A 26,018-nucleotide genomic window follows, 5' to 3' on the forward strand; every position below is an offset into this window, starting at 1 on the left:
TATATGTATATAGAATAGTATATTTATGACAAACATAATATGTAGTTATGCAATAATCAAGTAAGGATAACTTATAGATTTGCCTTTTTTTTTCTTATACTTTACATTAATGAATTTAAAAAGTTTATTAATATTATATGCTTTTCCTTTATTATCTCATTACCTACACTATATTAAAAATTAAAAATCGTTAAATTTTAACAACTCGAACTAAAAAAAAATGCTATTTTTTATTTATTTATTTTTTGGTATAAAAGAAAAACCTTATGTCGCATTAATGTTTGGATTTTTAAATCTAGTCACCGCCCTGGATATGCAATTATAAACTTTTTACATACATTTCGAAATATGTTTTATGTAATAATAAAGTTGGAAAAAAATAATTTTGTTTGTTAAAGTTATTCTTAAGAGTCACTAGAACAATTTAGAGCAATATTATATAAGAAATATTTTTAAAAGTTCTTTAATAGACATAATTTTGAAATCTGAGCTCAAAAAAGCCAAATTTGATGGAACTTTAAAATAATAGTTTTTAATAAAAATACTTTCAATAGTTTCTACTATACTAAAAATTTCAATAGTTAAATATTTAATGGATATACGAAACTTTTTAACATAAACTTAAAAATTGCATAAAGACATTTTATAATATTTATTTTTCAAAAAATTTCAAATACTCTTATGACCTAATATATGTATATATATATATATATATATATATATATATATATATATATATATATATATATATATATATATATATATATACATATATACATATATACATATATATATATATGATCGGAGGGGGGGATGGGGACAGTATATGCATTTTTACTCCTATAAATTTTTTTTCAATAAAAGCATTTGATATTAACAAATAAATATAGACATTAATCAGATTGCAGTAATTACCAAAGACCACAAAAATGCAGCAAAAATGCATTGGCAGATAGGGTATTTAGGCAGACCCGATTTAAAATTCGGGTTTTTTTTCACTTCCATTTACACTATCGTCTGCTTTCTTTTTGTACTTTAATCTACGTGTAAAATATACATATATATATATATATATATATATATATATATATATATATATATATATATATATGTATATATATATATATATATATATATATATATATATATATATATATATATATATATATATTACACGTATATATATATATATTACACGTATATATATATATATATATATATATATATATATATATATATATACATATATATATATATATATATATACATATATATATATATATGTATATATACATATGTATATATATATATATATATACATATATACATATATACACATACACAGTGTAATATATATACATATACTGTGTATATATATATATATAAACACTGTGCATATATACATATATACACTGTATAAATATATGCAGTGTATATGTGTAATATATATACCTATGTATATATATATATATATATATATATATATATATATATATATATATATATATATATATATATATATACATGTGTAATATATATGCAAAAGTTAAAGTATATCAAGTACCGTAAAGTATATTACAAAATATAATATCTTATTTGTCTGCAAAACTTTCTTTAATTCCAGATTTAAAAAAGTTAATAAAAATAGTTTTTTAATAATAAACTGACTGCTTAAAACCCGAAGTTGATTTATGTGCCTGTCCCTAAAAAAATTACTAGATACACTCACTTCCTCTGTTCTTTAAATATTCAAATGATATATATATATATATATATATATATATATATATATATATATATATATATATATATATATATATATATATATATATATATATATATATATATATGTATGTATATATTTACAAATGTGTTTATACTTATACACATAAATGTATATACACGTGTATATATATACGTATGCGCGAAAAAAAAAAAAAAAAAAAAAAATAAAGAAAATAAATGAAATAAAGTGAAATGATAAAAGCAAAATTAAAAAATTATAGTAAATAATAAAAAAGTTTAATAAAAAAGCGGAGCATCTTGTCTATAAAGTTTACGTAAAGTTTTTAAAATAATTAAATGTAATTAGCTTCCTTGATTGTTTATTACCATTGATGGTAAATTAATATAAAGTATATAGAAAAAAAAAGGGGAGGAGTAGGGTTCCAAATGTCTTATTTACAAACTCCATTAATCTGCGCATGCTGTAGTATTTTTTGTATACACAAGAATTTTGACAGAACTTTAAACATTTTATAAATGCTTTAAGTTCTTTCAACTCCCCCGTCTTTTTTGTAATCTTTTTTAATTTAAAAAATTGTAGTAAGAGCATTTCGACTTTAATTTTTGTCTTTTTTTTTAACTTTATTAAGCATTTAAATTTTACAAGTTTCAAATTTTGAGCCAAACAAAAAAAAAATCAAATATTTGAAACTGCTTACGGACAATGTTTTAAAAACCGTTTTTTTTTAACTGATCACATATTATTGTTATTTTTACATTATCTTTTTTGTATACGGCTATTAAAATAGCCGTATACAGAAAAGATGATGTAATTCATTTCCACCGTCCAACTATTTGCTTTTCTGACGTCTCGTTATAAATATACAACTTAAAAGTTAAGGATAAAGTTAGGGAATATGAATAGTAACACAATGCGCAACAAAATGTTGTTAGACAACAATCAAGTAAGAAGCACGAGCTCTTTTTTTTTTTAATAATTTTTTTTAAATGCTTACAAATTTCTTTATTTGCCATCACTTAGGTGTTATCACTTAGGTGTTGATAACCAGTTTTCGATCATAATCAGCTGTTTTTTCTTTGACCTTATAGTTCACTTTAAAACCTAACTTATGCGTCACCTTGTCTAATAGGGGTGAGTTGAGCAGCTTACAAAAAAATTAATAAGACCGAAACAGTTTTATCTGGAAAGAAACCTATCTGCTCCAGATACACCTTCACTAACAGACATAAATTCATACTATTTAGAGATATATTCCAATATGTCAAGATTCTAAGAATTTGAAGTTTTTTTTTTTTTGGAATCGGACTTTTATATGGTTTGCCATGCCCAGGTTTTTTTATATGTCTCGGATTGCTCTTATTGTGCAGAGAACCATATGGTATACCATATAACTTTGATGTCTTGAAGATTGACATTTTGTTCTTTGGGAAATCTAACAAGGGATTTCGCTTGGCTTCTGCTGGATACAATGCATATGATCGACTACCTGGTTTGCGTTTATAAATTCTCATATTTCTTGCAATTGTTCTTGTATATTTGAAAATATTTTATGTCTTTATATCTTTTTTAACTAGAAATAATCGTTTGAAACAATAAAAAGTTACAATAGGATTGAAATGTAAATTACTTAAAATTATTTGATTTGGATCTTTGTTGAAAGGGATTGAAAGTAACTAAAAATAAATGACATATATCAATGGTATGATTGTTGGAATATACCACTTGCACATCTACATATTTTTTTTGGAAAGCAATTAAAGCAAAAAATTAAAATTATATGATTGTAGGCATTTTTCTGGGACATGTAATAACCGTCATTTTGTTGTTTGAGCTAGTTTAACTCAAACACATTTCCACGAGTTAGAATCATTTAATAACACTGTACAACAACGAAAAAAAAACAGAAATGTCATTGACGCTACCTTATGTATTTTGATTTGGAGATTACGAAAATGATGTCCGTTTTGTTGTGTGACCCACCAATTTTGGTTAAATTCACATTTTCAAATTTTTGATTTTCACTATGAAAGTTGTCAATGTGATTTTTAATATATTTATTAGCAGTTGTTTATGATTTATTTATTAGCATTTCTTTATCATATACCTATTTGCATTTGTTTAACCTTGTATTAGACTAAATGTAAGTCTGTTTTATTTTAGATAAACTACAGTTAGCCAAGTAATATATAGATATAATACAGTGTATATTGAAACAAGAAATGCCCAGAACTTGTAAAAATCAAGCCGACAACTTTTGCTACATTTGTGGCGAACTGACTTTAAAGAGATGCAGACGAAGATTGACACCACATGTGAAAAAACTGTATGAACTATACTTTGGTTGCAAAGTCGGCGACCAGGATAAGAACTGGGCGCCTCATGCATGCTGTGTGAGGTGCGCTAGTTCACTATCGTCGTGGGCGAACAGGACTGGTGGAGGACCAACATTTGGGGTGCCAATGGTGTGGCGTGAACCCCAAAATCATTGCTCAGATTGTTATTTCTGTTCTGTTAACATATCAGGTCGCAATTCTAAGGGTAAGAAAGCTATAGTGTACCCAAATCTACCTTCAGCTATTCGTCCTGGTCCTCATTTGGCTGAACTCTCTGTTCCTGAACCTCCATCGGAAATCCCAAACACGGACAGTTCTGATTCAGACAAGGATACTGATGACGATGATAGTTACGAGTTGCCAGAAGATACAGAGCGTAAACCCCACTTCATAACAGGATCTGACCTGAAAGATCTCGTTCGAGATTTGTATTTAACAAAGCAACAGAGTGAATTGCTGGCTTCACGTCTCCAGGAGTGGCATCTGTTGGCTGGTGATGCAAGAGTGTCGTCATTTAGAAAGCGATCACGGGAACTGCAGCAATACTTCTCTATGGATGAAGAACTTTGCTTCTGTAATGACATCAGTGGATTGCTTGATGATCTAGGAATACAATACGATTCATCTATGTGGAATTTGTTTATTGACGCATCACTTTATAGTATTAAGGCAGTATTACTGCATACTGGAAATGTGCTGCCTTCCATTTCCATATCACATTAGGTAACCCTGAGGGAAAGCTATGTGAATATATTACTTATTCTGGACAGAATTAAATACAGAGATCACAGATGGTCCATATGTGCAGATTTAAAAGTTGTTGTTATACTAAATGGATTGCAGGCTGGTTTTACTAAGTACATGTGTTTCCTCTGCAAATGGGATAGCAGGATGAAATCAGAACATTATATGAGGAAATGTTGGCCACAACGAGAAACATTTGAGGTTGGTTCCCATAACGTTATTCATGAACCTCTTGTGGATAAAGAGAAGATCATCTTGCCCAATCTTCACATCAAGCTTGGAATCATGAAAAAGTTTGTAAAGCAGTTAGATCACGACAAACCAGCATTTCAGTATTTGCAGACCAAATTTCCTAAAATCAGTGACGCCAAAATTAAAGAGGGCATTTTCGTGGGGCCCCAAATACGAGAACTGATGATGGATGAAACGTTTTCGGGAACGATGGATCAATATGAACTTGCAGCACGAGATGCATTCAAACGAGTGTGCCAGGGATTTCTTGGAAAACATATTGCACCAAATTACGCTGATTTGGTAGACAGATTAATTGCATCCTATCAACAACTGGGTTGTAACATGTCGCTGAAGCTCCACTCTCTTCATTCCCATCTTTCCTTCTTCTCTGTCAATGGAAATTTATATGATGAAAATGGCGAGCGCTTTCATCAGAGTATTGCCACAATGGAAAGAAGATACAAGGGAAAGTGGAGCCCCGCCATGCTTGCAGATTACTGCTGGAATTTGCAGCGCGATGAACCCGATGCAGCATTCAAACGCCAGGCTAAATACAATTAAATACAAGTAAACACTTTGTGTTAAAAGTGATAATAAACATGTTCATACACTTATTCATATGTATAGAAAAATGTATCTTACGTTACATCTTTAAATCGTTATTACAAAAAATTGTGACGTGCTACAGCATAACTGATTACATATTTGGAATCAGCACGTCTGAATTAATAAAGATAACCTAATTTGGTTCTTGTTTTTTTTAAAAAGTTAAAAATTGTTGTACAGTGTAATCATTATAATTTCAAAAATATACACAGAATACAACTATACACACTAAAAAATAAAGGTAGATATTTTTAGTTAAGGTAGGATATGTGATATACCCTTAGTAAGGTATAATTTTTTACCTTATAAGGTAGAAAATTATACCTTTAAGTTAGAAAATTGTATGACAAATAATTATTTTTAATATAATTTTCTACCCTAAAAGGTAGAAAATTTATACCTTACTAAGGGTATATCACATATCCTACCCTAAGGTAGAAATTTCTACCTTTTTTTTTAGTGTGTATACTATATATAAAAATTAAGATGGGTGGTTATTTTATAATTACATTTTTAGGCCAACAAATTTGTAACTAACAAGAAAAATTATCAGTCACCCCGTTTTACGGTTAAAGGAACTATAAAAACAGTTGTAAACATACACTGTTTTTGCATAATTTGTAAGTTAAGTCTGGGTTTTTTTGAGCTTTTTCCACTTCAATTGGTTTATCTTGTTCAAGGCGTCTAATAAGTAGGGAGAAAGCCAAGATTGCAATTTTTTTGTACTATAAAAGTTTACTTTGCATTTCCTGATTTCGTATTCGGATATTAAACTATGGAGATCCTGTTTGAAATAATATAATGCTAGTAGAAGCAGAAAAAAAGAAATTAAAAAGTCTACATTACTAAATCTAAAGATTACATCAAACGGGGAGGCAGACTAAGAAGAAAACGCTAGTCACTTTTGCAATGTTTAACTTTACAAAGAGGCTGTTTGTAATATCTTTCCTTCAAACATCCCAGTTATACTTTTGTAACCTCAAGCTCTTTATTAAAACTGTGTCTCTTACTGTTTTTTAGATAAATTATTCTGTAATTAATAAATTAATTAGACATTTGCTTTTTATTACATTTGGATTTTTAAATGTGAAGAATTTTTCGGAAAATCTTCATTTACTTTTTTATTTATTTATTTAATTATTTTTTATTTTAAGTTTACTTTTTGTTCCTTAATATTGCAACTTCGTAATTACATAATTAAGATTCGCTAACAGTGAATACACAAATAAAAACAAAAAATAACAAAAAGGTTTCACAAAGATGATAAATAAACTTCACCGTGACACTGTATAAAAAAAAGCGGGAAACTTGCAGAAGACCAAATCAGAACCAAGAAGACCTAATGGTCTTATCATCAAGAACGACTTTACATTGTCATACATGAAAAAACATATTCATAAAAATTTTACATAAAATCATTACATTATAATGGTATTAAAACAAGTATAGAAATGTATTTATTGTACTTTTTTAAATAATTACACATTTATTTCGAATGCAATGTTCAAAATATACATATATATATTAAAAAATTAGAAATTATATACAGTGAAAATATTTAGAAAAAATGAATTTCTAAATTTTTATACTTTTAAATACTCTTTTTAACAGTTTCTTTAAAGCAATTTAATATTCCAAAATATTTTTTGTACTTTTCTCAATTAGATTCTCATCGATAAATTTTAAGTTTCATAGCAAAATCCCTCAGCGCTCAAAAATTATGACCATATTAAATTCGCAACCCCTCAAATTAAGGGGTGTTCAAACTTTATATGATCATATTTTTTAAAAGCTGTAATATTATACTATGAAACTTAAAATCTATCGATAAATGTAAAGCAATAGTAGATTTGTTTGAGTTGTGGTTTTTTTAATAAATAATGTGACTGATGTATTATTCCTATACCGATATTTATATTCCGATGGATATTTTACTACCTAAATAGGCGAAATGTTTATTTCAATTTAGATTTTTGTCAATAGAAACATCCCACTTGTTTCTCTATTTTCATTTCTATTTTTATTTCTAAAAAAAAGATTGTGCTTCTTTTTTTTAGAAATAAAGATTTTTTTGAAATTTAAAAAAAGAATGAAATAAAGAAAACTTCGTTTTACTTGAGTTATTGGATCTCTATGACTGACAATGCGTAATCGCTTATCAAAAATACTAATCAAAGTTACTTCAAATAAAGTTCTATCATAAAATACAGCACCATGTTGCCATGGTAACCTGGTAACTAAGGAAAAAATGGAAATTAGTTCCCTCACCCTGGCAAAGATGCAGTTGATCAGAAAGTCATTAAAAGCTTTTTTTTTCCCAGTTTATTAATGAAAGATAGATCTATGCAATAAACAGACAGTTTTTGTTAACAACTTTTTTGTCAGATGGTAGCCATGTTTAATTTTTGCCATCATTTTAAGCACAAAAATTATAAACTTTTTTCTAAATCTTTTTCTGTTTAAAAAATGTTTTAAAAAAGTAGTCTACTTATCGTAAACATTTTTATAAGAGGAACACTACCTGGAAAGTTCATATAAATCGGTCAAACGGTTTTCAAGATACTTCTGCCGGGAGGTTAAAAACCTGCGTTCTGAGAAAAATGACAAATAAGAGAAAATTAAGATGAAAAACATTATAAACTAACAGTAATAAAAGAAATATAATATAAAAAAGGATATTATTATTAGTTTTTAATCATAAACACCCATACAAACTTCCAACTTTCTGTTCAAATTTGTCAGATTTTTTATGTTTGCGGCCTCTTAAAATCATTCTTCGTTTCTTGATTGCGTCTTTGTTTTTATATACTGACATGCTGACTCCTCTGGTTCAAGTAATTGCATCCAGAAATGGTATGCTGTCCCGATATCATATAAAGTTTTTCAAATATAAAGATACTAGACTTTAATCCTATATTAAAGACTCCAATAGCATCGTAAAGTCCATATTTTAGTTGTGTAAGCGAAACATATTTGAACTTCGGTATTATGGACCATATCATTGCGTTGAAGCTTTCATTCTGGTTCTGTATTTTCCCATGAAGTAATTGATGCAAGTAAGCATCTGAAGTTGCTTAGTTGAATCTGGCGGCCGTGGCGCAGTGGTTAGAGCGCTTGCTTTATAAGCAGAACTTCCTGGTTAAATGCACTTCCGCAGTGCTCTGTGACAAGACCGTTAGCACTTCTTGGGGCACCTAAAAAAAAAAAAAAAGTTAAAAAAAAACTAAGTTAGTTCTACATAAATAGGCTTCAATCTAAGTACAATATCAATAGAAAGACCTAGTCCTGGTTTAAACTCATTCGTACCATTAGTTTTATCGCGATTGTATCTACACCAACTGTCTTTACCTGTGGGACAATGCGGGTAATGCCAATTATTTTTGCTGGAAGATGCTACATGAAAAAAACTTGCTTAAGCAGATGATCTCATACCTTCAAGGTTTCCAAAATTTTTCGATTCCAAAATAGTTTTGCAGACGATCAATTGAAGAGTTTGTTAAACGGCCTTTACGATTTAAGTCCTTGACTTGTTTTTTTAGTTACCGACAACGAGATCCAAGGCGCTTTTGAAAATGTTCAATGCAATCCAGTTTAATTATTTCGACATCCTTGTATGTTCCTTTGACAGTAGCTTTTACTATCACCATCACCTAAGTATTCTGTGTATCGCAAGTTATATTTCTCTTGTGAGCGATTAAGTATCTTTATTGCACCAGCAGTTTCCATCCCACAAGCTGATCCTTCAGAGTTTTTATTGCAAATGTGTGCTTTTTTTTCTGCTTGTTACTGGTTTGAATTAGTGGTGTTTTGAATTATTTCACATATTTTACATTTTCTAGATAACATCTAAAACCTTCCCATTTGTGATGGACAATGCTGCGGTAACACCATTATTTGAACTATATCCCTTTCTTGCCGTGTTCCATCAACCGAAACTCTAGTATCTAACGTGTGTGTAATTGATTCGTAGAATAATGTTAACATGCAAATATGTTTAGAATAAATTATGTCTAAAAATAGAATACTATCTCATTAAGAGATTTACCTTCTCGGAGTTCCTGTGCATCTTCATGCATATTATCATTAGCAGTTGTTTGTGCTGCGATTGTCAATTTCTGAGCAATAACATTGTAGTTTTTTTTACATAATCTTTTAGGCATATTCATTAATATGGTAAACTGATACAGACCAGATAAGCCTTGACCGAGTGTTCTCATTGCAAATACCACTCTTTTATTGATATCATAACCTGCTACATTTTTTGACGTTTCAAAGTCTAATTTAAAACCACAAATACAGCTTAATAATAAATTGGATGCAAATCCTTTGCAAAACTTTTCGTTCTCGCTTAACAATAACAGAGATAGTTGCAAACATTCAGGACATTCAAGTTTCATAAATATGGAGGCAAAAATTTCCATGTCAATAAATCTGTAGCCACTAACATAGTCTGAGTTTCTACTTTGTTCCATTCTGGCTTAACTTTTCTTTTTGATGCACATTCATATACATATTGACTTTCAGTATTTACATAGTTTGTCATATTTACATCATTACCATTGACATTATTTAAACCAATATTGACAGTTTTTTCTTGCTTTCTCATTCCATAAAAAGAACGTTTACGTTTTCAATGACGTTTAGTAGAAAACTTTACTGTATCAGTAACACTTTCATCACAATTTGCTATTTTAGATTTGTTCATTTTTACTCAATTGCTATTTTAGATTTATTCAACTTCTATTTTAGATTTGTTCATTTTTACAGATTTTTAGATTGAAAAGATGACTTAAAATGAGGGATCTAAGTACGGATTTTCAAATATGAGGTTTTGAAGTATGACTTGTAGCTTGCATTTCTAATAAAACTGAAAAAAAAAATTCAAAAAAAGGGTCGAGAATGTGTTTAATTGATAATTTTCCTGTAACCAGTGACGTTTCTAGGGGAAAATGACACTTAGATGACCATACGAAAATGTAATCTATTTAACAAAAAGTTTTGCTTTTTAAAAACTGTTTTCACCATTCAATTTCTTAATAATTTTGCTTTCATATTAGCAAAAAAAAAAAAAAATCAAAAAATTCCTAAATTTTGAGGGACTCTTTCCCCCTTAAGGTACTCATTTTAAAGAGGTTATCGCTATTTTATATGGCGATCCTTATTTGTTAAACAAAGTATAATCCAAAAAAAAAGTTACGTTACATTTTTTTTTAAACATCTTTGCTTCCAACAAGACTGCAAGTAACCACTATTAGAGTTAAAAGTTATTGGAAAAGAAAGGATGAAGTTTATAAAGCAAGATAAAGATTAAAAAAGACTTAAAAGATTGCAAGTTATATGAATCAGAAAAAAAGATGAAGGGAGCGAATTCCAAAGAACTGATGTACGAGGAAAAAAACTAGACAAAAAAGAAAATTTGGAGCACTTAGAAACAGTCGCAGTAAAAAGTATAGAAATTAATTGAATGATGAGTAATACGAGAATGATATTTAGTAGATGACATAAAAGACGCTAGCTCTTTAGAGCAGCGCTAATTTTAGTATTTATAGAAAAGAGAAAGAGAAGCAACATTACGACGATGTGACAATAGTTGAAGGTTGGCTGCAAGAGCCAGTCCAACTATGTTTAAATGTGATTTTGCACCTTATTTATAAGCTTAAAAACATCATTTGAAGATCCGCTTCAGATATGGCAACAGTAATCCATAAAAGACGGATTTGAGGTTTGTAGATATAAAGAATAGAATCCGGAGCATAATAGGGGCAAGTACGATAAAGAGATGCAACCATAGCAGATGTTAATTTTGAAATTAATATAGTATATGGTTTCCAAGAAAGATCGGAAGAAATAGTTAATCCTAGAAGACGAAGGGTAGATAACTTATCAAGTACATTACCGTTCATAAATATAGGAAGATCTAGATTATTGCAGTAACAATTAGCTAAAAAAATTGAGTTTTATCTGAGTTAAAGTTCACCAGTCACTGAGAGTCTCATGTTTAGTGAGATCTTTTTAAAGCTCAAATGCTTTCTTCAAGCAATCAGAAGAGCTTCTAATCAAGACAATAATAAATGGAAGTATCACCAGTAAATAATGCCACCTTAGATGTGAGAATTTCTGGGATATTGTAAACAAAAAAAAGTATAAGACTGAGGATAGAATCTTGAGAGTCAACCACCGATAACAAATGCACAATAAAATCTATCGGTTGTTATTGTTAAGAAATCATCAGTAAAACAAGAAGATCAAAATTTATATTGATCATCAGAAGTTATTAGATTCAGAGATTAGATGAGAGATTAATATGTTTGATTAATACGAGAAATAAGAGATTAATATGACTTCTTTATGTTAGTAAGAAGACTAATGGGGCAGTAGTTAGTCGAGTCAGATTGCTCTCCAGAATTTTTAAAAATTGGGATAACTGATACCGCTTTCCAGCAGGCTGGAAAGCAAGACTCTAATGAGCATTTGTTAAACGGTTTTGAAAGTATTGACAATAGCTCCGCAAAACACTTCTGCAAGATTATAACAGGTATGTTGTTGTCTAAATCACAAGCTGTAGAAAAGTCTAGGTAGGAAATCACCATAGATACAGAAGCTGAAGTGATGCGTTTGTAAAGCAATGGATCAACCTGTTTGTCAGCTACATCAGATAGGATGTGACTAGTGGAATCAAGAGATAAAAATGATAAAAAGATCTTAGCAAATAATTCAGCTTTTTCGTTTGATGATGTAACAAAATCTGAACCATGCAAGAGAAAAGGAATAACAGATTTGCCCTTATTATAAATACTGTTAAAGATTCTCCAGAAGTGTCGCGAGCCTAGTTTTTAAGAAAAAATATGGGATTTTGTGACCTTTTGTGAATAGCAGGCTTTGGCATTAGATATAACCTTTTTACAATGGTTTCTAATAATTTCAAACAGACATCTGTTTTCTGGATAATTCTATTGGCGATAGATACGAAAGTAATGGTTACGATTGAAAATTGCAGCAGCGCAATACGAGGAAAACCATTGAGAAGAGTGAGGCTTGACTTGGAATTTTTGAGAGGGAATAAAAGATTCTAGGCCTGCCTGAATCTATGAAGTTGTATAAGTAGTACATTTATCAGCAGGAAGACGAAAGATCTCTACCGAAGGGTCATTACAAAGAAAATTACTGGAAGAGTCTCAGTCAGCTTTTAGGTAGTTGTTAGAAGTACAATAATAGGGGGATTCTGATGAAGAAAAATGAGAATAGTTTCAGTGAAGTGGTGCTAAACAAAAGCACAAAAAAGAAAAGTCGGTAGATTCAAACCTAGTTTCCCGACAAATGGGCAAAATTTTACAAAAGTAAATGTCCAGGCCAAGCAAGTGACTATTGGATTCTTTACGAATTAAAGAAAGATAGTCATCAACAATAAGATCACAAGATGAGAAAGTTGAACTCAAATTACACTCAAAAAAAGCAAGTAATTTGAACTTTGCAAGAGATAAAACTCAACAGAAAAAAGAGTTTCTTTGAATACCACGAATATTAGTGAATGATAGATTTAGAGAATTTGGTGATAAAGGAAATGTTCAAAAAATAACTTATACTTAACAATGATATTATTATAGAAAGAGCTCATAGAATAGGCCAACCTAAAAAAGATAAGAACACAAGAACTATTGTCCTAAAGTTATTAAATTTTCAAGATAAAACAAAAATACTCAATGCTACAAAAAAATTTGTGAGGAACTGGAATATACGTTAATGAGGATTTCGCTAAAGAAACGATCATAAGCCAAAAAAAGTTGTGGGAAGAGGTCCAAAAGCTGTGACTTGAAGGTAAGATATAAAATTGGGCATCGTAAAAACAGATATTTCAGACCACTTTCCTATTTTTCTAACCATAAACACTGACCAACCTAAAGCCTAAACCCTAAACAACCTAAAGCCTAAACAAACCAACCAACCTAACCTAAAGCCTAAACAAAACCTAAAACACTAACCAGCCTAAAGCCTAAACAAAAATTAAATAAAGTTATAAAAAACATTTTTTCAAACCATCAAATATTGAGTCCTTCAAAAATCAGCTCTCATGATTGCATTGGAAACACTTAAATTTTAATGAAAACGCAAACAACCTTTATGAAAAGTTCATTGAAACATTCACCTATGTTTACGAATCTAATTTTCCTAACTGTTATAATTACATTAAAAACAAAACACTTTAGTAATCCCTGATTTACCAAAGGATTCAAAAAATCGTCCAAAACTAAACAAAAGCTATACATAAAATATCTGAAAACAAAAACACCAGCTAGCGAAAAAATTTACAAAGGTTACAGATATCTTTTCAGAAAAATCCGAAAACATTAACTTACTATTCAAATTTAATTAATAAAATTAAAAATGAATCAAAAAATACTTGGCAGGTATTGAAAGAAATTACTGAAAAACAAAAAAAATGCTCAAGCTCTTTGCAACAAATGCTTAAAGTCGATAACATAAGCTTTGTACCACAAATAATAACTCATGAATTCAATAAATATTTCACTGAAACTGGATCAACTCTGTCAAGTAAAATACCAACAACTCAAACCTCATGTTATGATTTCTTGAAACCTATTGATAAAGATATTTGCTCTGAAGAATTATCTGCCGAACTATCATTTGATGAGTTTGAGAAAGCTTTCAAATCTTTAAAAAGGAATAAAGCACCTGGTGCAGATGAATTAAACGGAAATATTGTTACAGATTGCTACAAACAATTAAAAAATATTCTTTTTAAAATTTTTGCAGGATCTATTCATCAAGGTATTTTTCCTGAACGTTTAAAACTCGCCAGGGTTACCCCTATTCATAAAGGTGACATATCCAATATCAGTAATTATTGTCCCATCTCTGTTCTTTCTATATTTTCTAAAATTTTAGAAAGAATCATCTTTAACAGAGTATACAATTATTTTAATTACAACAACTTCCTTCGTGACAATCAGCATGGTTTCAGAAAAGGGAATTCAACTGAACATGCCATTATTCAATTTATACATAACATGTCTGAATCTTTTGAAAAATCTCAATATACACTAGGTGTTTTATTGACCTATCAAAAGCTTTTGATACGGTCGATCATCACATTTTAATCCAAAAAATTAAACAATATGGTTTTAACAATAGAATCTTAAAATGGTTTGAAAGCTATTTAAAAAATTGAAAACAACTTGTGTATAGTAATGATGGTCAGCAAAGTGAACCTCTGAGCATAACCAGTGGTGTTGCACAAGGTTCTATTCTCGGACCACTACTATTTTTAATCTATGTAAACGACTTAAACAAAGCTTCCAAATTGAAAAATATAATGTTCGCTGATGATACTAATCTTTTCTTATCCCATACTGATATTTATGAACTCTTTTCAACTACAAACAAAGAACTCAATTACATTTCTAATTGGTTCAAAGCTAATAAATTAACTTTAAATATTTCCAAAAATATTGGCATTTTATACAAAGCCCAAAATTATCTAAACAAAAAAAACTTAACCCAACTTTATTATTCATTTTAAAATTATATAAACTATGCAATCATCTCCTGGGGAAGTACGGAGAAAAGTATATTACAACGGCTTTATCGCCGTCAGAAACATGCAATCCGCGCAGATAATTTGCGGATCGCTTTTCACATTTAAAATATTTTTTTGATTATATGAAGGTACTAGATGTTTATAAACTGAACATATTAAATGTCTTATGTTTTACTTTTATATGGAAAAACAGTTTATCTTTGTTTGTTTTTAACGACCTTTTTTCTTTATAACCAATAAATAAATAATTGTGCTGCCGTGGCGCAGTGGTTAGAGCGTTTGCTTATTGCAGTGGTTGCTTTATAAGCAGGAGATCCAGATTCGAAATGAGCTCTGGACAAATTTTCGCGTCACGGTAAGGAAGGAGGCGTGAACTTCCCGGTTAAATGCACTTCCGCGGTGCTCTGTGACAAGACCGTTAGGACTTCTGGGGGCACTTAAAAAAAAAAAAATACACATTTAGAAATAATAGTTTTTTAAATAAACATTTTTGTAGAACTAAGTTCAATCAATTTTGTATTTCATATCGCGCACCCCATCTTTGGAATAAAATAGTATTACTAAATTTTGATCCTTCTGTTACTCTTCCTATTATTAAAGTTAAGTTAAAAAAAATTCATTCTCTCTATGGACATTCTAAAATTTATTAAAAATGTATATAAAATGTATTTGTTAAATCTTCAGCTTATTATATATTAAAATGTGTTGTATCTTTGCATAATGTAGGTACGTTAAATATTCAATATATATATATATATATATATATATATATATATATATATATATATATATATATATATATATATATATATATATGTTATAAATAAATATTTATACTTTTTAAGGTTCCGATGATAAGACCCTCATGATCTTTTTTCGGAAACCTAGCTATATATTTATATTGCTAGTAAGCTGAATTGTATTGTACGACTTATATTTATGTAACAATTGTATTACGATTTATGAAGTATGTAAGAATTGTATTACGATTTATGAATTATGTAACACAACTAACATTGTAAACTGAAAAAAAAAAAAGATGGGTTTTTGTGTTTTGTAGTTTTTGGTACTTTAATCATTTTTGGATTTGTTAAAGAACTTGAATCAAAGCACAGATAGTACTCAGTGTAATATTCAATGGTCCAAGCATTCGCCTTATTATTATTAAGCCGTAACAAAGTGCTCCAAATGCGGCCACATCAAAAGTACGAACAGAGACACCATCTATGCGTAATATAGCACTGTCAGTACTTGGATATTTCACAGCTGTTGAATGAATCAGTCTATCTGAGAACAACCATAAAGTTCGGGAAACATGATGGTAGTCATGTTTCCCGAACTCCAGAACCATAAAACTGAGCTTTAGAGCTTTATCCTCATTAGGAGGTAATAAAATGAGTTGCCTAGTGACACAGAGACACAAATAAAACTCATGCATTGAGTCAAGAAGAGCCAGCATTCAACATCCTAAACTGAAAACAATGTATTATAAATACATTTACGTTAGCTTAATAGATGAAGAAGGGGTGAAAAGCTGATCAACAGATAGAATCTATTTACCCCTTAAAATTTTTGACAAGGAGGCCTTCTACAAAACAGTGGCCGGTGCATTTAACATCTGCCCAAACAGAGGCAATTTTACGGGGGTGTGACACCCCCTTCCCAAAGAAGGCGATTTTCAAGTTATAGTCGGTTTTTTGTGGAACATAGTTTGCTAGTTGGGTATTTTATACATTTGAGTCGGGTCAATTTTAGTTTTTAGGACCTTTTTTTTTTAAGGAGAGCCAGTTTTAACTTTTCTAAGAGTTTAGCCCACTTCCCCCACTTCCCCCACTCCCTCCGTTATTTTATTTGTAGAATTGCCTCTGTGCCCAAAAAGAGTATTTTCATTATATATTATTTACTTTCAAATTTTTTTAAGTCAGAGTCGGCTTCCCCTAGCCTTTACCTTAAAAAGCGTAACCTGAAAAGTTCTAATAACAGCATGATAACATAAACTCCAATAATAACATCCTAATAACATAACCAGCAGAATAACATAACCTCTGAAAACAGCAATAAAGTCATGTAGTTTTAATCGAAATTGTAAGTTATTAAGTTTTAATCGAAATTGTAAGTTATTAATTTATAAGAATTTAAACATTTTACTTAACGCAAAATAAATTTTCTCCAACTGGAAGAACTTAAGCAATTTTTTAATTTTTTGCTGCTTAAAAAAGGTATATTAACAATTTGTTAAAACAAATGTTACTTTCCTCTTTTCTTTTATATTTTGTAGAAATGCAACGAATATTCGGCCTAATATTCTGCAACACTTAATTGTTTTTAGGGTTCCGACCGGCTTCGTTGTAGTGCATAAGTCAACTATACTGTGAGCATTAGGGGTGTTTAAAAGTTATGTCATGGGGAAAATTTTACTTACAAATAGGCAATTTTATGCGAACTATAATCAAGAAATTAAAAACTGTTTTTTTTTTAATTAGTTTTTTCCGGTATATTAAGCAATTTACAAAAAAAACTTTTTTTTGTAAATTGCTTAATATACCGGAAAAAAACTGGATACTATTTTAACAAATGAATGTTTATGTTATTTAAAAGACTTATACCAAAAATTATCATTGTAGGTTCGTTTTTATGCTTTGCGCCAGACCTGTAACCAGTGTTGACTCTCATTACCGGTTGCAACTAATCAATCAATGAAGTTCAGTTTTTTCTGGCGGTGGGTCTTCTGATGAAGATAAAACTCTGATTTTTTTTTATGTATACTTAATTTATAGAAACATAATAATCAACAGCGTATTTTTTTAATTGTCTAAAGAAAAAAAAAAAGGGAGGGGGTAGCCCACCCCAGTCAATCTCTTTTAAATACTATAATAAATAAATAATGGTAAAAATGTATTAAACAAAAATTACAAAAATCAACAAAAAATAATTAACTAGCTGTCATTAGCAGCCTCATGGTCACTAAACAGTTGTTCTACAGCATCAAGATCAGAAAACAAATCAATGCTGCTATCTGATTCAGAGTCCAGTTCACAGGAGCTGAATACATTTACATCTTCTATGTCAGGAAACTCTTATAAAAGCTGAGCTGGCACTTTGCGGTAGACAGCTTTGGACTTTGAGAATGGCACGGTCCAGTTGTTTTTGAGTTTAAGCAGTTTTTGCAGCTTATGCTCAAACTTAACTTGACACACTGTTTCCTGTACCAGCTGTACAGCCCTCTTGCTACAATAATTGACGACAGCCAAGTTTTTTGGCTGGAACTGCAAATAATCAGAACTGATATTCCAGGAGCTAGATGGATAAATCATCCATTTTGACTTGATTTTGTCATGGCCTAAAATCTCAAAAATTAGCCATGATTTAGCAGTGATGAAGTCAACCAGTTCTGGCCGCTTGTCAAGTACAGGCATTTCTTTTATTTCAGGTAAGAAACCTTTACTGTTATATCTATCCATGTCATAGTCATTTTGTATGGGTATGTTATAGAGCTTTTTGGCGATCTTCTCCTTTTTTTTAATTGGTTGAATCGTCTGAATTTGCCAGCATAATGGAAACACTGTTGCATCCAGGTACCAGCTATAGTTTCCCCATGATTTGAACACTGCACTTGCATCAAGTTCATCCTCAGCATATCCGGACATCTTTCAAATAGATTTCAAGCCCTGATAAAAAAAGTATTGTACATTTTTGTAATTTTATATACATATAGTTTGAATGCATGAAATTTAGTAATAGCCAATTTAAATTTAAACTTAATATTTATATTTCAGTTAAATATCTGTAATGGAGCAATATCTGGCTTATCATTAGTCAGAAACTTAAGTGCATAAAAGATAGCAATAAACTTGTTCATCCTAGTGATGAGTGCTAAATCCAGATCTACATGCTTTTGCACAGAATCTTTAATGAGGAGAATTTTCAAGTAACAAATAAATTTGGCCATGAATCTGGCATGGTGCATAGCACCAGATTTCTTGAGCTTGCAACTAAAGGTTGGGTCCAGTTACATAAGACATAACTCTGCCAGCTCATGGTAGTCATCTCTCTTCTTACCATTTTAAAATTTTTTATATTTTTATTGAATGTTTCCTAAATCCAGATGCTAACGCAAAATAAAAAATACTACTAAAAATGATTGTTTAGAGTTTTAATAAATCTCTGCTTATTATATTACTAAAGTAACCTTTGAGTTTTTAAGAGCTTTGGTTTTTACTATTTCCATAAGTTGGTTTTTTGCTTCAATGACTTGAACCTCTTGCCAAGTTCCACAAACAGATTTCCATTCAAACCTATTCAGCAGGCAACTTCTAATATCAATCGAATGCCATTGTTTATAAAGCAATTTAAAAAGAGGATTTTCAGGACCAACAATGATCTTGCAACCAATAACCTTTTCGAATGATAAAAAGTAAAGTAAGTTATGTTAGTTGATATAATAAAATTACAACTTCTTTTTTGTTATGATCAGTAAGAAATTCTAGAATAGTATATTCAAATCCAGTAAGTTATTTTTCATAAGTTGTGCTAGTTTATGAAAATTACACTTATCTCTTAATGAAGCAACAAACTCTTTTCTGGAAGCAACCAATCCTTGGCTTGTCTTGTGCTGTGACTCCTTCAGATTCATATACTTTGTGATATATGCGTTGATATTTGTGATCAGTCATTTAGCACTGATAACTGGGAATCCTGATCTAAACATAAGGGATCCTAAAATGCATTCATTTTGACACTGCTCCGTTACTGTGGTAACGTTCTATTTAAAAAACAAAAGGATTATTAAAGCATTTCGCTAGTTTTTTAAAATAGTTATCATTTAAATTATAGTTTTAAATTGAAAACTATTTGGCTTAAGTACACTTTATGTTTTAGAACAAATATCCAACCTGAAACCAACACCAAGCTGGCAAGATGTCAGTGAGTCAATTTTTGAGTTCTGTGGCTTCTTTTCCTAGGGACACAGCAGGTGCTTCGAAACATCAATCCTGAGAGGAAGCAAAAGAGACGTCATTTTTGCAGACTTTCCAACTAAAAATTATTCTTCATTCTGGTACTCTGGCGGTTTTTTTTGGGCTTGTGAGAGCTGGAACAACCATTACTACTGTCAACAGGCTAATTCTCTCGTACTTGTTCTCATTTTTTAAATCTGTTAATAGTTTAAATGATTTACATTGAATATCTTAGAAAATTGCCGGTTGATTCAAGAAAGTTTTTACAAATACTATAACAACTATGCAAAGAAAATAATAAAAAGTAGCTAAATCACAATAAAATATTTCGCCCAGAAAAAACATGATTGCATTATTAATAGTGATGCAATCATATTTTTTCTTGTTAAACACGTTTTTGTTTTCTTGCTAATACTGCTAAATCCCTTTCAACCCTTATTAGTTATTTCTAATAATGAGAAAATGTAAATAGGTTTCCCCCTTCTTTTTCAGGCGGGTAATAAAAATACACTGTTGATTATTATGTTTCTATAAATTATTTAAACATACATAAAAAAAATAATCAGAGTTTTATCTTCATCAGAAGACCCACAGCCAGAACTTCATTGATTGATTGGTTGATAAATTTCATTGATTGATTGGTTGCAACCGGTAAAAAAACCCAACAATAGTTATAGGTCTGGCGCAAAGCATGAAAATGAACCTACAATGATATTTTTTGGTATAACACTTTTAAATAACATAAACATTTTTTTGTTAAAATAGTATCCAGTTTTTTAATTTTTTTCCCGGTATATCAAGCAATTTATAAAAAAAAAGTTTTTTTTGAAAACTTGATGAGGCTCTAAACCTATTAAAAATAATATTTTCACGATAATCTGAACTTAAAGCACGGTTTAACTTTAATAGGAAAGACGATTAAATTGCTCCCTTTTTATTAAATTGCCGAATATTCGTGACATCTCTAATATTTTGTATAAATGCAAATTATAGATTAAATCTCCAGAGTAAGACGACTATAAAAAGCGTGAATACAACGAAAGTATACTAAAATCATTTAAATATGGGCCAATAATAACTTCAATGATGGTATAAACCTGAGGCCGGGTAGGGTCGCCAGACAAATTTCGCACTAAATTTAGGCCAATAATAACTTCAATAATGATATAAACCTGAGGCCGGGTAGGGTTACCAGACGTCCAGCTTTTATAAAGGAGATTACAACGTCAAACCTGTAAAAATAAATCTTTTTACAGTGTTCTGTTCCGATTTGTTTGCAAAGCACAAACATAATTTAAAACGTATTTGACAATTAATGAACGATATTACAGGAAAAATAAAATAAAAAAAATTACAGTATCTGTACCAAATGCACGAGAAATCAAAAATAAATTTTTTTAATGACCTATTATTGCCTTTGAATTTAACAAACTTTAAATTAAAAAAAACTACAAAAAAAAACAAACATAAAATTGTCTTTGAATTCAACACACTATTTTCTACAATCGAAACGAACTTATCAAATAAAATTTCTTATCATAATGACAAATAAGCTGATCAATTTATAAAATCACCTAACTCAACTTTTTCAAACCTAACTTACAGCAAATTTGAAGCAGCGTTTTGATCATTAAGGGGAAATAAGGCAATTGGGGCTGATTGCATCAATGGAAATGTTGAAGCAGACTTCTTCGACGCTTTGAAAGATATCCTCTTTAAAATTTGTAAAGCATCTATTGCTCAGGGATCCTCTCCGAACTCTCTGAAAGTAGCAAAAATAATTCCTATTTTTAATTTAGGTGGTCATACCAACTTTACAAATTATCGTCCTATCTCAGTTCTACCAGTTTTCTCTAAATATTCGAAAGAGCAATGTATAACAGAGTCTACAACTACTTTTTTGATAATAAATTTTTATATTTTAACCAATTTGGTTTCCAGAGAAACAATTCTACACGCCATAATCCGATTAAAACACGTAGTATTTCTGATTTTTTTAAAAAATTTTATTATACACTAGCAGTGTTCATCAATTTGTCTAAAGCTTTTGATAATGTCTTTCACTATATTCCATCAAAAAATAGAACTCTATGGTATTAGAAATAAATTCTAAAGTTGGTTCAAAGGCTTTCTTAGTAATCGTAAGCAATTTTTTAATATCAAAGACTCTTCTTTGCAGTTATTAATAAATGTAGCATGTAATGTTCCACAAGGATCCATAATTGGGTCCCTATTATTTTAAATATTCATAAAATAACATAACAAAGCCTCTAACTTCACCACTATAATTTTTGCTGTCAACACAAAGCTATTCCAAGCTCATGAAAACATAAGTAAACTTTTTAGTAATATGACACAAGAATCAAATGAAATGTCATAGGTTAAATAAACAATATATAAACAATTGTTTTACAAGTTTTAGATGTACAACTATATTATTCATTTACACGTTTCCATTTAAAATATGCAAACATTGTATGGAAAACATTGTATGGAAAACATTGTATGGAAAACATGTAAGGAAAGTGCGCGCTAAACTAAACTTGAAGCTCTCTTATCAGCATCAGAAAGTGAACAGGCGCTATACTACAGAACATGCTGCAAGTTATGATAAATTTGAAGACTAATTTTGTATTAACAAGCTAGAGTTGTTTAAGAAACTTTCTTGTACTACAATTAGTAATAAAAAGCCTTTTTCTACTGGAAATTCGAAAATAATTAATTTTCAAATTTAAATGGTATATAGATTTAATCATGCATCTCAGAATGCATTATGCGCTATAATATTTTTGAGATGTATTAGTTTTTTATTAAACCAATTGGCCGGGTAATTAAAAAAAAAGGATTAGCTTTTCTTTAGCGTTTTTGGAGTAATTGCTCTGCTTTATGTGAATAAAAATTTTAATAAAATCGCCTAAATTTTTACTCACTTAAAGCTGATCAATTTACTCCAAAAACGCAATTGACTCTAAAGGCTTGTGCAATATTGCTCAAATTTTTGGCTTCTGTCGTCGAGCAAGATGACTTAGCCTTGTCGGTAAGGTCTTTTCAGTCGCATAGCCTTGTTCCGTTGCATTCCTTTCAAGCATTTCCCAGTTTATCATGCTTTCCCAGTCCCACCAAACACAGATCATGGTCTTTTTTGGGTGGGGAGATCTTGCTTGACTATCGGCGTCTGCGTGTCTCCTGGGGCCACCCACTCCTTTCTTTGTTTCATATAGACACTCATACAAACACTTTGCTCAACAACAAACAAATCCTTTAAATAATCCTCTTTCAAAAAAACCGAACGAACTTATTCCCCAACCCAATAGATGCACTTCACCACCGTAAACGCGCAATTATCACCTGTGGTAAAAAAATAATATTTGGGGAAAGCGTGCACCCTTGCTCATAAAATCCAGGGTGCATTATGTTAATAACATTCTCCTAAATTAATGATAACTGTAAAACTAATATTGAATATAAAATTTGTATATACTTTCTTAAAGTTTATTAAAACCATAAATATAGAAAACTCTAAAATAGTTTTAAAATTTTGTCTTTCGTAAATTTTTGTTAAGTTTTTTTCCCCCTGGATTTTAGGATCAAAGAGGCATACTTCCCCTACTGTTGCATTATTAAAGATTTTTATAGTTATTTATAGATATGAATAACATTTATAGATATAAATAACAAAAAAGCGATGCACGAATCTTTGGGAATATATATTAATATAGTTTTAATTTATTACCTTTTATCAAAATTTTATACTTTTTATGTTTTTTTTGTTTTATATACTCAAGAAAAGTGTTATTAAATATATAATACAATAAAAACATAAAAACACTATAACCTATAATCATAATATGATGTCCAATACATAATATATTATATATTGTGTATAAAATGTAAACACCTTAGGCTAAAGTATATACATCATATACAAAATATATATTTATATTATAAATTGTTTACATTCAATACTGATAAGCTAAATCAGGAATATATTTTTTAGTATCCTATTATCATTCCGTTTACCTGTCTTAGCGTTCTTCATTCAGCTTATCAGCATTTAGCTTTGATCAAAGTGCCATCAGTTTTACAGAACATAATTTTTTTTATGTATAGAGTATTTGTATAAAGAATATTTGTATATCAAACAAAAATTTTCTTAAGTAAATTGGATAGCTTTGGCAAAGCCTTTGAAAACATTATTGTTGCTAAAATCTAGATTATGATGACAACGGAGTATGTAAAGCTGACTAGATTATAATAAATATCTGGTAACTAAAGCTCTTACTTGAGAGCTTTAGTTGTATTACTAGTATTTACTTCTATTATTATTCTATTAATTTCTCATAATTGTACATACTTAGTTTATATTCAGTTACATACTGAATATATGAGTACTGTATACTCTTAACATATTCTAGTATTAATAGATATGCTAAGATTTTACCATTGCATATTCTAGTTTTATACATTGCATTGTTTGGCTTTTTAACAGTATATAAATTATACATTATAGTAGAGTTTTTAAAAAAGAAATAGTTATAACAATAATAATTTTTTGTTTTTGTTTTTTATAAATATTCAAGACATAATTTTTCATAATAAACATTTTGGAAAGCATACCAAGTGACTGTTTAACCTTTATAACTATGGAAAATTATGAACTTCTTTCTACTGCAGTTGTGTCTGGAATAATCCCTGTAAAAAAATATCGATCCAAACAGACAGGGTTTACAGTTTGCATTGGATTTGTGGATGGACCTATTGTTAATGGATACTTTTGTTTAGGTAAATAATAATCTAAAATTTTAAATTTTTTTAAAGTATGATTAATTACTGAAGGAAACAAAGAGAAGGAATAGGGGAAGTCAAAGGGACCAAAAAACTCTTGAAGCATAACATGATGTCTCATAGTTTAATGCTGAATTGCATATAAACAAAAAATCGCATATAAAATGTTAGAATTTAAAAAAATTGCTCTCACTTGTGCTTAAGTTTTTTTTTTGAAAAAATTACACTAAAACTCTAATGGCATTATTGCCTATCAAACTAAAAAATAAATATCTTTTTTTATTAATTTCAATGCTTTGATTTTATATATATCAACTAACCAAGGAGTAGGCATTATTAAATTATTATAAGTTGACTCATAGACACGCTCAGAGTGAGAAAAAAATAATTTGTTATATAAAATGACTCATTCGTTTTACATAATGAAGCCATTTCCCAAAAATAAAAATAAAAACAATTAAAATTTAGACATTTTTAGTTGTGTGCAAAGCAAGGATGCAGAGTCTAATAAGTGACCAGAGTCCCGGCCTCAGCCACTGCTAAAAATGATACTTTATGCAAACTGCAATGCTTGGCCAGGGCATTTACATTCGTAAGAATTCACCCATTTGTCTGGAAACTAGGTTTAAATCCACAGACTATTCTTTTATGTGCTTTTGATTAACGCCACATCTATTGTCTTCTTTTTTTTCTATATTGCTCTCCTTCATCTCAAGACTGCACTCTTTTTGATGTTATTTCTGATCAATTTGAGCTTGAAAAAGATCTCACTTCTGCTACAACATGGGGCTCACTGTGGCTGGTAAACTTTAATTCAGATAAAACTCATTTTTTTCAGCTAATTGTTATTGCAATAAGCTAGATTTTCCTATATTTATGAATGGTAATGTACTTGATGAGTCATGTACCCTTCATCTTCTAGGAATAACTCTCACTTCTGATCTTTCTTGGAAACCATATATCAAATCAATTGCAAAATTAGCATCTGCTAAGGTTTCATCTCTTTATTGTGCTCACTATTTTCTTACTCCGGATTCTATTATTTATCTTTATAAATC

The 26,018-nt window shown here is 29.7% G+C and overlaps 1 protein-coding gene across 1 annotated transcript in view; it reads left to right on the forward strand.

The window, feature by feature from the left end:
* The first annotated feature begins 24,735 nt into the window (after window positions 1-24,735).
* LOC100205213 (uncharacterized protein C05D11.1) overlaps window positions 24,736-26,018 on the forward strand; it is an 80,029-nt gene continuing 78,746 nt past the window's right edge. The window contains exon 1 of the mRNA XM_065790628.1: window positions 24,736-24,957. Coding sequence (XP_065646700.1) covers window positions 24,819-24,957 — 139 coding nt within the window. The 5' untranslated portion in view covers window positions 24,736-24,818. The remainder of the gene's footprint in view (window positions 24,958-26,018) is intronic.

The sequence above is a fragment of the Hydra vulgaris genome, chromosome 02, assembly GCF_038396675.1.
Source record: "Hydra vulgaris chromosome 02, alternate assembly HydraT2T_AEP".
Lineage (NCBI taxonomy): Eukaryota > Metazoa > Cnidaria > Hydrozoa > Anthoathecata > Hydridae > Hydra > Hydra vulgaris.